Source organism: Malus sylvestris, chromosome 17 (assembly GCF_916048215.2).
Source record: "Malus sylvestris chromosome 17, drMalSylv7.2, whole genome shotgun sequence".
NCBI classification, from domain to species: Eukaryota; Viridiplantae; Streptophyta; class Magnoliopsida; order Rosales; family Rosaceae; genus Malus; species Malus sylvestris.
Window position 1 is genome coordinate 10,613,986 of NC_062276.1, and position 14,872 is coordinate 10,628,857.

General features: G+C 36.4%; 2 protein-coding genes across 3 annotated transcripts; both read left to right on the forward strand.

Annotated features, from left to right (window-relative positions):
• The first annotated feature begins 549 nt into the window (after window positions 1-549).
• On the forward strand, window positions 550-4,307 carry LOC126611780 (uncharacterized). Its single transcript, XM_050280141.1, has 5 exons — window positions 550-560; window positions 647-890; window positions 1,365-1,459; window positions 3,359-3,403; window positions 3,738-4,307. The coding sequence occupies exons 1-5, from the start codon at window positions 550-552 to the stop codon at window positions 3,739-3,741; spliced, it is 399 nt and encodes a 132-aa protein (XP_050136098.1). The 3' UTR covers window positions 3,742-4,307.
• A 6,913-nt stretch (window positions 4,308-11,220) lies between these two features.
• On the forward strand, window positions 11,221-14,465 carry LOC126609721 (glucose-1-phosphate adenylyltransferase small subunit, chloroplastic/amyloplastic). Of its 2 annotated transcripts, XM_050277636.1 has the most exons (9): window positions 11,224-11,547; window positions 11,666-11,962; window positions 12,087-12,356; window positions 12,487-12,666; window positions 12,933-13,036; window positions 13,154-13,265; window positions 13,454-13,552; window positions 13,736-13,855; window positions 14,120-14,465. In XM_050277636.1, the coding sequence occupies exons 1-9, from the start codon at window positions 11,296-11,298 to the stop codon at window positions 14,234-14,236; spliced, it is 1,551 nt and encodes a 516-aa protein (XP_050133593.1). In that variant the 5' UTR covers window positions 11,224-11,295; the 3' UTR covers window positions 14,237-14,465. The 2 variants fall into 2 exon arrangements, 1 of the variants encoding a protein (XP_050133593.1); XR_007618241.1 differs by lacking the exon at window positions 14,120-14,465 and having other exon boundaries at window positions 11,221-11,547; window positions 13,353-13,552; window positions 13,736-13,791.
• Window positions 14,466-14,872: the final 407 nt, after the last annotated feature.

The following is a 14,872-nucleotide window of genomic DNA, read 5'->3' on the forward strand; positions in this document are numbered from 1 at the left end:
CATGTCTCCTTTCCCTCTTCCTCGTTGGGCCAAAAATCCCCATCCACCACTCTCTTTTCTTCCTTTCTCTTATTTTCTTTTAATCTGAGTTGTCCACATGTCATCACAGATAATGCTCAAAATCTAGAGCTTCAAGATGAAGCAAAAATTACAAATACAACCCTCGTTTTAAACGTTAATAACTCTTTCGTCATAATTCCGTTTCACGAAGGTTTTTGCCTACGCACTCGTAGGATCGAACTCTATCCAATATGTCAAGAAATATAACAAAATACATGAGGATAAAATACGTCCTCGAAAAATTACATTTAACCCCCCCATTAGGACATTTCTGTCATTTCCACTTGTCGAAAAAAAAAATTCACCTAGCCACATATTTTAAAATTTTCCAGGGTATTACAGCTTGGGCCTTTATTTTCTCTGTAGTTGTTTATCCTGTTCTTTTTTAGCCTGGTACTAGTTTTTTTATTGTAATGAAAGTTGTCTTCGTGATTAAAAAAAATGGAAAAGTTGGTAATGCAAGGATATCTACGTTTAGATGTGGGTAAAATGGCTGGGAAGTAAATATGTCCACTGCAAACTGCAAAGCAACAGCTTGCACTTTGTAAAACAATATTTATATATTACTCATTACTTTAGTCTAAAGAAAGCATTGCAATTGGCACTGTTCCTTACTGTTCATTGTACCTGATTTCAGTTTATTTACAAGATTGCCACCGCCTCTTCAGTTTCAGATTGAAAATTTTTCGACGACAAACCCATGTTGCTCCAGAGCTCTTCAACGACAAAGTCGATTCGGCGCCTCACCGTCGCACACCTCGCCTTCCCCTCGCCGTCGCACACTTCGCCTTACCTCGCCGCTGCACTCCTTACCAGAACTCGAATCAATGGTAACGTGCCAATTGTATATATTTTTTGTCGATTTTTATCATTATTCTGGAAATTAGGGTTTGATCTAAATTTGGTGTGGCTGTGCTCTGCAACACGATTGACGATTTCGATGTCGGCTTCGTGAGATCTCTTCGATCTTTGCTCCCAATTTCTGTAAATTTGGGGTTTCTTGGGGTATAATGTTTTCAAATTCTGTTACTTATTGGATGTGAAGATCTAATTCAATTTGGTGATTAATATAATTAGATTGTATTAAATTTTTCTTGATTTTGTAGAATTTTACGTTTTAATTTGTGGGTTTTGGAGAATTCTTCATTAAATTTCTGGTTTCTTTTGATGTGAGATTTAGTTAATTTTTGTAGCTTTTGTAAAATCCTTCGATTAACTTTTTTTGTTTTGTTCTCTTTTCTTTTTAGCAAGTTATGGAACCAACTAAAGATCAATTAACTTATAACTGATTCTTCTCTCTTCAGGTTCATGGATTGTTAAGCAGAGTGTGGGAAAGAAAGGGTGCCTCACTGGTTAGGCACTTGAAATCAATTATTTCCATCGGAAGAACTACTTGGAGGTAATGTTGAAGAAATAATTATTAAAGTACATTAAAAATTGTAACTTGCGTTTTGATATTCTATTACTCCACATGCTAAATCTGCTTGGACATTGAATGATGGAGGAGCTGGTTTCTTTTTTACTTAGGGAGTGTGGGATGAGATTTAAATGTGTGCCTCTCATGATTTGCATAAACATAACTTGGATATGAAAGTATAAGATATCATGAATCATATGTTATTTTCTAATTTGGATACATTATGTGAATTATTGCTTCTTTAGAAAAGATTAATGAAGGTGGGTTCATCATGGGATTTAAGTTTTAACAATACAACTTCTTAAAATTGAGTAAATGCTGGCATTTGATAGAACTTTGAAGATGGATTTTCAGGTTCAAATTTTGGTTGTGTATTGGTACTGTGGAGTTTTTACTTTTATTTTATTTGTGTGTATGGTTGGGAATGAGGTATCTGAAAATTTTGGAGAAAAATTAGTGGCTATTGTTTACTTGCAAAGTTTGTAACTTTCTTTTAGCTTTTGCAGTACGTTTGGGAGCAAGCTGAAATTGATATCATTGAGCACCCTAAAAGCAGCATAAGAAAATTAAACAAGCATTTTCATACAGCTGGAGGCTGTAAGTTGTTTATGTTTTTCCAATTATTACTTATTTGATAATATTTGGTTTTTCTGGTTTCACTCTATTTACGGACTTACCATTCACTAAGGATTTCAGCTGGGCTTTTTTCTTTTCAGATTTAGTTGTATGGGCTTTTGCGGGTTTGGGCTGTGACTGGGTTGGTGGGTTTTGTTTGTGGTTGGGTTTTTCGGATGGATGGCGCCACGGGCAGGCCTAGCCTGCAACGATGCCAGCAAGAAGAGATGGGAAGAGATGGGAGGTGTCGTGTGATGCGAGAGAGAAGAGAGAGAGGAGTCTTCCGATGGCAGATAAGAGAGAGGGGTCGTGCGATGCCAGAGAGAAGAGAGAGCAGGACTCCTGGAAGGAAAAATTGGAGGAGAGAGAGAGGGGTAGGATGAGCAATGCAATAGGTAGGGCTGCCCGGAATTTGGGTTTTGTTTTTTCTCGGTGAGGTATGCTTAGAGAAGCGGTGAGGCATGAAGGGACGCCTAAACCGAGGGTTGGTTTCAGAGATTTGGTTCCAGCTGGAAGCTATCTCTGCAAGCATTGATGAGGATTTCTCCCAGCTGGCAGCTTCAATTCCTTTCAAATCTAGGTGTCCCTTTTGAACCGAATTTTCCCTTATTTCACTGCTTCTGGTTTGAACCTGCTTAGGAACCTGTTTTTTTTTCCTGCTTTATTTTTCTGTCTGGTTCTGGTTCGGTTATTCAACTTTTAGTTGGGAGTGCAAGATATGTTTTTAAATGATTAAATTGGGACAGAAAAACAGATTTGTGCTGCTTTCTTCACTGTCTGATAATACCACTTCCTCTTCATTTCTCTTTTTCTTCCTGTTGTGTTGGTCTTTTAGTGTTATAGCTTCTCTGCAGAAATCAAATTGTATGCAATTTGTCCCTTTTTGTTCATTACCCTATTAATTGTTTCCCCTTTCTGTGGTTCGCAGCGACTGTGATCATTTCCTAACAAATGTATGGAGCTATGTTCTTTTTGGTGGGGAATTATGGTTGGTGATGTTAACAATGGATCGAGTCTTTCTGTTTGGTGTGATTATATCGTTGAACAAGCATGGTTTTAAAGTGGATGCAGATGACAATTTTGTTTGCACGAGAAAATGGTTGAGTTAGTGGTTTTTAATCGTTTAATTGTTGTGCCTTTGCTATGATCCATGTTCCAGCGGTGTTTGATTGGTGCAAATAGATTTTCATTGTTATTTCTTAGCTGTTATTTTCGTTGCTGTTCTGTGAGTTAGTGTTAATGGCTTTGCTGTGTTGCGATTTTCAGGAACTTGGATCATTGGACAGAGAACTTGGCCCATTGGCTTTTGAGGTATATTTATTTGCGGTTGTTATGGTGGAATGTGCAATCGTTATGTCTTAAGTTGAGCCTGGTTCTTTAATAAAAACAACCAAATGTATTGACTTTTGCATGTGTTTTGCGTGAGAACACCAAGTTGTGAGGTGTTCGTTGTTGTAAACATTATCAGCAACTTTGGCTTTTCATGTGTTCGCATGATAAAAATGGCTAATATATTGAGTTTGAAAATAAGGGTTTGGGGTTCACTGTCTTTCCATGTGTATAATTTTACCCCTTTTTCGTTTCTTTATAATTTCAATTATCTTTCAGCAACCTAATCACTAAGCTTATTAAATTCATTGACCAGGTGATTTTGGATTCAATCCAGAAGTTCCTAATTCTCAGATTGTGTTGTATGTTCCTTTGTGGTAGTGAGATTGGTAAATCATTGCATTTTACTAAAGTATTTGACCTGCGTGTTCTGAACTTTTGAGCTCATTTCGTCTCTAAAATGTCCTCTTGGAGCTCTTACTGTGATTGTTCTTCTATTTCTTTTATTCAAAATGTTTTACATTTCTCATTTAATTGGTGCGCCATGCCCTACTTCAGTTTGTATGTTTTTTTAATTTTTCGGTTATCATTTGCCATCTCGCTTCAGTTTAAGTGGTCCTTTCACCTTAGTTTATTAGACCACAGCAGATGTTATTATGAGACCATTATATTGTAATTGATTCTGATGACGGAGGTTTATCGGAGATGAAGGCTAATGCTTAAGCTTTCAGTGGTTAATATCTCTTGAAACTTTTGATTTCATTTATCTTATTGACCTTTTCTCTCTTTTTTTTCTCTCAACAGTTGGGATGAATGGGTAGGGTTGGATCGTCTGATGAAAAACACTGACGAGAATAAGAAGAAGCATGAGTACCTCAACCAGAAACAGAGAACAGACAAGAATGCAATGCTAATACACACAACACATACTAAACTAAGAAGTTATCATGGTTGGGTTTATCATCTTTTAACATTTCTTTTGTTGTTGCCCAATCATGAAATTTGGATTTATTCTTGAATGTTAGATGTAGGGTGTGTAATTCTGGCATGTGACATGAACCATCCTATTTTTGGGCGAGCTTTGAGGTTTAACGGTCATACCCTTCATAGGGGTAAATATAATGGATATGGGATACTGAAAAAGTAACAATGTAGTTAACTAATTTACCAACATGCATTCTTCATTTATGATCATAACTTGAATACGGTTCTTGAATTAGGATGCCAAGAGGTTAGGTACTGAAAATATATCCTGTTTTATTAACTTCTCTTGCAATTTGAAAGTGTATATAATCTGCATTGTTCTTACTGTTGGTATGAAATTATGTAAAGCGTCAAGAGGGAAGAAGCGAAAGAATGACTCTGTCTGTAAGGTATACCTCCAGGTCATTATACATATCTCTCTGTTCATATTATTTCCTTTTCATTCTTGCTAAATTATTGGGTTATTATATTTGTGTACAGATATTAGTGTATTTGTTAATTGGATTTCGATAATTGGAGTTCAAATATTACATTGTTATAGAGATACCAATTTCTCATATGATTGCAATTTGAAAGTAGATATGTGTTATCTGATTTAATCACAAAATTTGTATCCCTTTAGCTAATAGTATGTTCATTTGCTGAACTGGGTTGGCTTTAGTTTTAGGTTTTATTATGCGGTATGCAGTTGGTCAGTTCTTCAACATATTCTCAATTTAGAACGAGAGAAACTAATGATTCTTCTGAATGAAAATGTTTCAGATGGGTTTCTGTAATGCGAATTTCGTGAGGTTCATAACACTGATTTGATTCTCTCATAAGAAAGGATCTCCTCTCTGGCTTTCTGGGCCAAGTTGTCGAAGCTCTCTCTGTAAGTAATTTCTCACCCTTTTCTTCATATTTACCCCCATCGTAGTAAAATCGGATTTCTTTGGTTAAATTGATTGCGCCAATCAGTTCATTTGCTTTCAATTTCTTAATTCTCTGCTTGGTTGCTGGGAAAGTGTGGGCAAAATGATTTAAATTTACTTCCTTTTATGTTTTCAACTTCAATCTTCGTAGTAATTGTACCTAAATGAGCTGACTTTTGTTATAGTTTTTGTGGAATTCCATCTTCTATCTGTTATCTGATTGATCCAATTGATTTAAAATGTATATAAAAAGTGACTTGATTTTTGTTTTTTGCTCTGTTGACTTCTGAACTGTTTAATTGGATTCATTATCGAAAAAGCTGATTTTTTATTATATTTATTTATTTATTTTTAAAGAAAAATGATTCTTGAAAGCACAATGTTGATGGGTTTTTATTGCCCATTTCAAAGACTGATAAATTGACTTTTGGGGGAACATGCCTAGCACTTTTTTCCTGTGCTGATTTGAGCTGCAAATGTATGAGGGTTGGTCTGAATTGACGAGCATAGATTTTGCGTAAGCAAATGTATACTAATTTAGGATTTTGAGCATTGTGGTGGTATGATCTCATGATAAAATGTCCAAGAATATATGATTTTTTATTCTTTTGATTCAGTATCATGACTCAGTTGCAAAGCACTAAACATTGTAGTTAAATACTTGCATGCTAATGGTTTGGTGTAATGGTAACTCATTTAGAGAGAGAAAGTGGCAGCAGTAGTGGGGAAGGAAGAAGGACCATTCATGTTTCCGTTATCATTTCTGCCATTCGAAGCTCTGGGGTTTGGCTTTGGCTCCGTTAGCTGTTGAGGTAATTATTAATTTTTTTTCTTCAGTATTTGGTGAGTTTGATCATATGGGTTTCACTACTCAACCCTTCTCTACCATTACGAACAGGTTCACTTTTTAGGGTGGGTAATTTTGTGGTTTGAAAATTATGTGTTAGAAGTGTTAAGTTTGGGCTTAGAAATGGGTTTTCTGTTAAAATTTCATTTTTGTGATTTTGGGGGTTTTGTTTCAAGCAATCTCATCCTTTCGATCGGACTTTTTCCAAATTTTATTGGTGGGTGTTGGGTGCTTTTGAATTTGATGAAATTTGTGATTTGTCAGTGCTTCAATGGTGTTTTGGAATGATTGGTATTTTGGTGTCAAATGCAACTAATTATGCGGATCTTAAATTGTAGATATCTAAGAGTGACAAATGCAACTAATTATGTGGATCTTAATTTGATGATTCATTTCTTTCACTCAGTTTGTCACGAAATGAGTTCAACCATGGATTCGTATACATTGAAGTCTACATCAGATTTGTCTGCTCTCTGACCTGATTGAGTGAGGGAGGAGGGATAGAGCGCAGAGAGAATATGACGGAAATTGAGGAGGAAGCCCATGCTTGCAGAGAGTTGGTGAGATCTGAAGCCCATGCCTGGATGAACTCATTTAATTTGAGCACACAGCTCAAATCTGGTGTTCAAAAATAAGGCGGAGGCCACAAAGTTCTCAAATCCAAGATGAAAAGGTATGATCCACGCCTCTGCAACTATTTGTGTCCTTGATATATATATATGCCATTAGTTGTTAATTATATTTTTGGTCTGTGTCTATTCCCTCTATTCTCATCCTACCCTCCCGCATCCCATCTTTGTCGTTGCCCATATTCTTCTCTGTGAATCAATGTCAATGTTTAATTTTCATGGGCGGTGCAAAAAATTTTTGGACTTTTTGTGATCCCACAACCCCACCCCCACATATAATTGGCTTTAAAGGGTTCTGGGTTCTATTCTTTTATTATTTGTTTCTCTCTTTTGGACACCAAAAGGGAGATTCTGTTCATTATTTAAAAGTATTATTAATTTTTTTTAGAAATTTGAAAGATTGTTTGAAACATTGATATATAAAAGCAGTGTAGTTTGGCTTTATTTCTTCTGATATATTCTCTCTCTTGCTCTCTTCAAAATCCCACAACAGTGTTTGGAGTTGGAGGCTTTTGCTCTGTTGGGTTTTTTTCCAATAACAAGGGCCGAAAGGTATTCCCTTTTCATATTCTTCTCTCCCAATTTCTTTAGGGTTAATTCAATTTTCTTATGCTATTTACAGTGGTGCTTTTTAGGGTTTAACTATTTGATTTCACAGATTCATTACAAACACAGTAAATAGTACATTTTAAATTCGTATTTCATAACTTGGTTGCTTGATAACAGAGTAAATAGTTACATTTTAAATTCGTATTTCATAACACAGTAAATAGTTACATTTTAAGTCGTCGGCTTTGTATCCTTTTTGGTCAGTTTTGTTTTAATCTCATAATCTATGTTTCTTTATCTCAATCATCAGTGGTATCTGGTTTGCAAGAAATTGAGGATAGGATAAGAGAACTGGAAGTGAGCCTGGTGCGAGAGGGTCTTATCTCAAAGACTCAGAAAAGGCTGAGATGTATAAGAAGCACAAGGAAATCCCTGAAGTTTATACTGTTGAGAGGCTGGCTAAGGATTATAGGATTATGAGGCAGAGAGTGCATGCTATGCTTTGGCTTAAAGAGCTTGAGGGGGAAGAGGAGAAAAAGCTTGGTCGTCCTTTAGATGATTCTGTTGAGCTCCTGCTTGACACCTGCCCAGAGTAAGATATCAATTCACAAGCATTACTTCTATTATATACAATGGGTCCTGTAGTTCTAATAATTTTGTAATGATATCAATATTCTGTGCATACTTCATACTGATGGTAAAGGTTTCCTGCTGTGTTAATTGTAGTCGCAAATTTATAAGCTTAGTGGTGCTTGGCTGATCTAATAGCCAGATTTTATTTCTCATAGTGCATAACTCCTTTCCTCTTTTCAGATTTTTTAATTCTCATGACCGCGAATTCCACGTGGTATCCCTTACCTACAAACCTGATTTCAAGGTTATGCCAGAGGGTTGGGACGGTACCACCGGAGATTTGGATGAAGTTCATTGTGAAATCTCAAAGAAAGAAAATGAAATGCTCTATCAAGAGTTTGTCCAGAGAATGAACTTCAACAAAATGAAAGTAAGTTCCATAATCCTGACTTTTCCATGAGAAAAGAAAGCAATCCAACATTAATAATTAAGAAAAAAGCATAGTTCTATACTACAAAGTATTACTGCTATTATTGGTGTTACTGTTACGTCTCTCATTATTATTAGCTTTTCTTTCTCTTTGTTCATATTTTTGTCTTCGAGGATGAATCATTGGAAGCATATATGTTTTTCCATCATGCTTTTCTTTTTCCCACTAAAGTGGCATCAATAGTTATTGTATTTCTCCTCTGCATACCTCTTTATACGAACAACTGATGGACTTTGCGGTGTACAAGCAAACTGGTTATGAGAGTATTAAGTGGGTTTTTGTAAGACAAGGTGATAGATTAACAAGTCTTAACTCAGTTTCTTCCTACTAATTGTGCAATGTCTTTACATGTTAGCTTAGTTGAATGTATATAAAAGTCAAGTTGTTTATCTTATCGATCTCATTCACTTATGTGCCCTTTTGTTCATTCATGATTGTGTTGAATTTGTTCAAGTTTAATGTGTTTTATTTATGTAGTTACGCCTGAAACAGTGGTTCCCGCCGCAACGCGCGGGCTTATTTTCTAGTGACTATACTAATTGTGGGTGTCATAACATTTTTGTTTTTGGTAAACGGGTGTCATAACAATTTGGAACTTAGCCAATGGTGGTATATCATTTTTTTCCCCAACTTGTCAATCCCCAGTCACCCTTGCCATCATAGATCCGCCCCTTTCCCCACTCATTGGTTTGGTGATAGAATATTGTCTCCATATTTCCTTTCCTTTGTTATCTGTATGCCAAAATAGATATTTGTGAACATATAGTAATAATAAAATTCTATCACTATCAGAGTCAAAATGAAGTCAGAGATTTGTGTGAATGAAGCATCCTCCAACAACAGAACTACACTTAAAAAACTCAAGAACTTATTGAACACTTAAATATTAATCTATACAATTTTTGATACATTATATTGCAATATCCCTTGACGCGTTTTCATGTTCTGAAAGCGTTTTATGACAACATGATTATCAATACCATCAAATGTCTCTCAATAACAATAATCATGTTATCATTTATCCATTGATCTCTTATTCGATTTCTCATTTAATTCTTCAGAAGTTTCATGGCTGAAAATGCTCTTCAACGGTGGTAGTAACAACTGGAAGAGTTAGTGCTAATGTCACAAACAAATAAACCAGCTGATATTTTTGCAAGATATCCAATACCTTTTATACCGGAAAACTGAATGCTAAACCACATATCCACAATGTTAAGTCTGAAATTGAATCTTAAGTATCTCCTGCTCATTTATAGAGAAATCCTTAGAATAAAACTGAGCAAGACACAATTAAATTAATTATTAATTTAATTGTCATCCCGTGGGGTTTTGGGGGATGCAAAAAGTAGAATTATCTTAATTGTCTACCTATTTTTTCAAAGGAAAACTAATAAAAAGGGCTTGAAAACTTTGAGTTTTAACAATAAGGACAAAATAAAGGGTAAAGTTAAAAGTACAAGGAATGATTTTTTAGCGTAAAAATGTGATTTTTCGTTAAAGTGAACAGTACTGGAAGTTAAAAAAATCTGAGTGGGTGTATCCGCCCCCTCCTAGGCCCATGATCAGAGCTTCAAAATAGTAATTTTTGTGTTCATATATTTTATGTTTCATATATTTTATGTTTTTTTTTTCTATGTAGAGGGAGTGGAAGATGACTATTTTTGGAAGGGGTGTGATATTCACACACTCTTTTTTACTTCTCACATATCCTTCTAAGTTTCGGCCGTCGGATCAGATGAATTCAAGAAAATCAAAAGACATAAATTAACAAGAAGTGTGTGAGAAGTAAAAATGAGTGTATGAATAACACACCCCTTTTTGGAATTCCAACAACTCCCACTATAAGAGAATGAGAGATTATATTCACATATCCCAAATTACTTTCCCCATACCATTTTACTTTTATTCAATATTTTTTGATATTCTACACACCAGTAGCACTTGATAGAAAAAAATTAAAAAATTAAAAGGGTGTGAGGGAAGTAATTTAGAAGGTGTGAATATAACGTCTCTAAGAGAAAAAATTGTTTCGCACATGCTAGTGTTCGTTATTGAGTGATAGCTCCCTATTTGGCTAGAAGATGCAATCTCGAGGCTTCCTCTCTCTAAGCTAGCAAGACGAGATCGGTATTTTCCTTAGTTACTAACAACGCATTTTCATATGTATAACTTTGTCACATCACAAGGGATTATTGACACGAAATATTTGCCACAACAAAGACACAAAGTGTAAGTCAATCTCAAAACATATGGCATATTATATAATCAAAAGTAATCCTACTTAGTTAACATCGATCAAATATTTACACCATATCAAACACGGTATATCATCAATCTCCAACACTGTAAATTAATATATGCTACCAACCAATCACAACCCCTAGCTAATACTGTCAACAAAGATCGTCCCTTGTGAGTTTGAAAGGTTGCTAAGTTTATAATTTAACATCTCAATTTTATAACCATATAACGAAAAAATAGACGGTGGTAAACAAAAGTGGTGACATGTGACACAAAATCTTAGGCCAAAACCCAAATGCCACGTGTCACTCTTCCAAAACCCAAATGCCACGTGTCAATCTTCCATAGATGCACCCACCGTTACCTGACTTTTAATGATGTCCACTTGTTTAAATACTTGCGATTTCTGCGGAATTTTTGGGACTGCTTTACTTCCGTCAAATAACTACTAATATTAAAATCTTGTAAAAGGTCCATAATACCCTCACTCCAATGCTCTCAGATTTGACGTTGGGTTGCGTAATTAACACTAAGATGGAAAGGGTAAAGGGGTCCCGAAATATCATCAAATCTCAGCTGCCAGTCCCGAACACTCCACTGTCTCCCTCTAAACTCTCTGAAACTCTCTCTGAAAAATTTCTTGTTACATGGCGTCCTCTTCAATGGCAGCGAACGGAGTGCTCACGCCGCGATCGTCGGTGTTGCCGAACTCGAAGCAAACCCAGAACATCAGCCGCCTCTCCTTCAGCGGCTCTCATCTCTCCGGGACCAAAATCCCCGCCCCCAGCACCTGTATGAGGAAATGCCCCACTCACAGAGTCCCGCCGCTGGTTGTCTCTCCGAAGGCTGTTTCCGATTCCAAGAACTCCCAGACGTGTCTTGATCCCGATGCGAGCCGGGTAAGTGATTCATTTCTCTCCCTCTCTATCGCATTTGGTGCTTTTGTTTCTATGCATTCGCATAATGTGTTCTTGTTTGGATTGAAATTTTGGGAATTTTGTTTGTGTTAATGTGTAGAGTGTGTTGGGGATTATCCTGGGTGGGGGAGCTGGGACGAGGCTTTACCCATTAACCAAGAAGCGTGCGAAGCCTGCTGTTCCATTGGGAGCAAACTACAGGCTGATCGATATCCCAGTCAGTAATTGCCTCAACAGCAACGTGTCCAAGATCTATGTGCTGACCCAGTTCAATTCCGCTTCGCTCAATCGCCATCTTTCTCGTGCTTATGCTAGTAACATGGGTGGCTACAAAAATGAAGGCTTTGTTGAGGTTCTTGCTGCCCAGCAGAGCCCTGAGAATCCCAATTGGTTTCAGGTGATTAAAAAGCTTGTTTCAAATTGTGGGGTTGTGTTGGAATCGGGTTTCGATTGGTTTTTGAGTTTGGATTTTTGGTTTTTATTGGTTTTTGAGTTGGGATATTTGGTTTTGGTCTTTACAGGGTACCGCGGATGCCGTGAGACAGTACTTGTGGTTGTTTGAGGAGCACAATGTGTTGGAATTTTTGGTTCTTGCTGGGGATCATTTGTATAGGATGGACTATGAGAAGTTTATTCAGGCGCATAGAGAAACTGATGCAGACATCACTGTGGCTGCTCTGCCCATGGATGAGAAGCGCGCTACCGCCTTTGGTTTGATGAAGATTGATGAAGAGGGAAGGATTATTGAGTTTGCTGAGAAACCAAAAGGGGAGCAACTCAAAGCTATGAAGGTGAACGATCCACTTGCAGATTGTTTTTCATTATTTAGTACGTTACGTATGCGTTTCATTTTGAACTTCAAACGCTTGTGGGTTTAGGTGTGTGATTGATTATTGATGCAAGATGTTGTTTGTTATATAGGTTGATACAACTATCCTGGGTCTTGATGATGAGAGAGCTAAAGAGATGCCTTATATTGCCAGCATGGGTATATATGTTGTGAGCAAAAATATCATGTTAGATCTACTTCGAGACAAGTTTCCTGGTGCAAATGATTTCGGGAGTGAAGTTATTCCAGGCGCAACTTCCATTGGTTTGAGAGTAAGTTTTCATTCATATATTTTGTTCTGTAATTTCTATGAAAGATCAATCAAAAGAGGTGGAAAAGATTGGAATAGTTGTTGGTATTACATAATTGCAAATATCTTTCATTCGAAACTGAACAAATCCCTTTGTACTGAAAAAGATAGTATCCTAAATTGATTTTATATGGTCTGATAAATATTTCCCAGTTCCACACTTTCTGTCCCCTGCTACCCTTCATCCAGATATTCAGCCCCCGGAATACTAATTATTAATGCCTACAGGTTCAAGCTTATTTGTATGATGGCTACTGGGAAGATATTGGTACCATTGAGGCTTTCTACAATGCAAACTTGGGGATAACAAAAAAACCAATTCCAGATTTCAGGTACCTTTTATTCTATAACTTGTTTGTATTCCTGTTTTGTTTGGCCAATTCATATGTTATGCTCTCAGTTTGATCTGGATTTAGTATTCCGGCCTAATTTTGAACTTTATACTGTAGCTTTTATGATCGTTCATCCCCTATCTACACCCAACCTCGGTATTTACCTCCATCGAAAATGCTTGATGCTGATGTCACAGATAGTGTTATTGGCGAGGGATGTGTAATAAAGGTAAGTTCTTTGTAGAAACATTCAGCATTTTGCTAAATTGTTTCGTTATGATGCCACATCATAGTCCCGTGTTCTCTTCAATTTCAGAAAAACTTGCATCTATGTGCTATCGTTGCAAGAAACGGGGATCAGTATAACCTATTTCAGTCCTGCTCTTTAACCCAATCCTATCTTTTACATAAACACAGAACTGTAAAATTCACCATTCAGTCGTTGGACTTCGGTCTTGCATAGCAGAGGGTGCTGTCATTGAAGACACATTACTGATGGGAGCTGACTACTATGAGGTAAAACCTGCTGTAGATTGAGCACTTGCTGCTTTTTATTTTAAGTCAAGACATGACCGTATAAACATTTTTTGTTTGTTTTATAGAGATGAATGGACTTTCCTTAGAAATACTGTCATTGTTCATTTGACCTTTCTATGGGTTGGATAGATTATACTGATGCAATTGTTGTGATTGTCCCAGACTGATGCTGACAGGAGGTTCCTATCTGCGAAGGGCAGCGTGCCAATTGGTATTGGCAAGAATTCCCACATTAGGAGAGCTATAATTGATAAGAATGCGCGAATTGGAGAGAATGTTAAGGTAAGCATAGTATCATCTTAATATGATTTTTTTTTCAGTTTTTTATTAATTTTAAGTCTAAATTTTATGGACAGCCAATTTGAAACTTCTTAAATGGATACAGAAAACCGCTTCCTATATGTACTACCTATTTCCCGCTTACATTCAATGCAATGTCTGGTTCGACATACATTCAAATTAGAACTTTATTCTTTTTAGCTGATCACTCAAAACATTTTACATTTTATCTTTATGAAACTGACCATCGACGAGTATGAACTGCAGATTATCAATAGCGACAATGTGCAAGAAGCAGCAAGAGAAACAGACGGATATTTCATAAAGAGCGGGATTGTCACAGTGATCAAGGATGCCTTGATTCCTAGTGGAACAGTAATCTAGCCTCCTCCTTATTTTCCACTCGTTTAATGCCAAGAGCGAAGGTTCTTTTGAGTTACTGGGCTGAGATGCAGCTCTAGCAACTTAGCAAGTACTTTGAGCCGTTCTGTCTTCTGTTCATGTAATGTACATTTCACGGTACTACGATGTAGTTAATGAGGAAGAGACGAATTTGCTCTGTAGATGCTCAACTTCTATCTCAAATAAAGTTTTTTGCCAATTGTTCACTTCACATCTTACCATGTTCACAGAGTTGATATCTGAAACGTTAACATGCTTCAAGATTATGACATTGATACATCCCTTCCACAAAATTGCACAAGCAGCCCTGAAAATTTGTGAACCCTAGGCGAGCTTTAGAAGTGGGGCACTAGAGTTCTCTGATCCTCGATCCTTTGGACATTGATATATATTTAAAAAATTCGCTAAATATATGAAAAAATATATTTCTACATCAAATATCATTAAAAATTAATATAAAAAAATACAAACGTTACTTCAATATTACACATCTCGCATTATTAGACGCAAATGTACTAATTAAGTTTACATAATCTAATTTTTCAACTAATTCTTTTTCATTTCCCTATGATTTTATTTTTTGATATTTTTATTAAGTTTTAATTTTAAGAAATTATA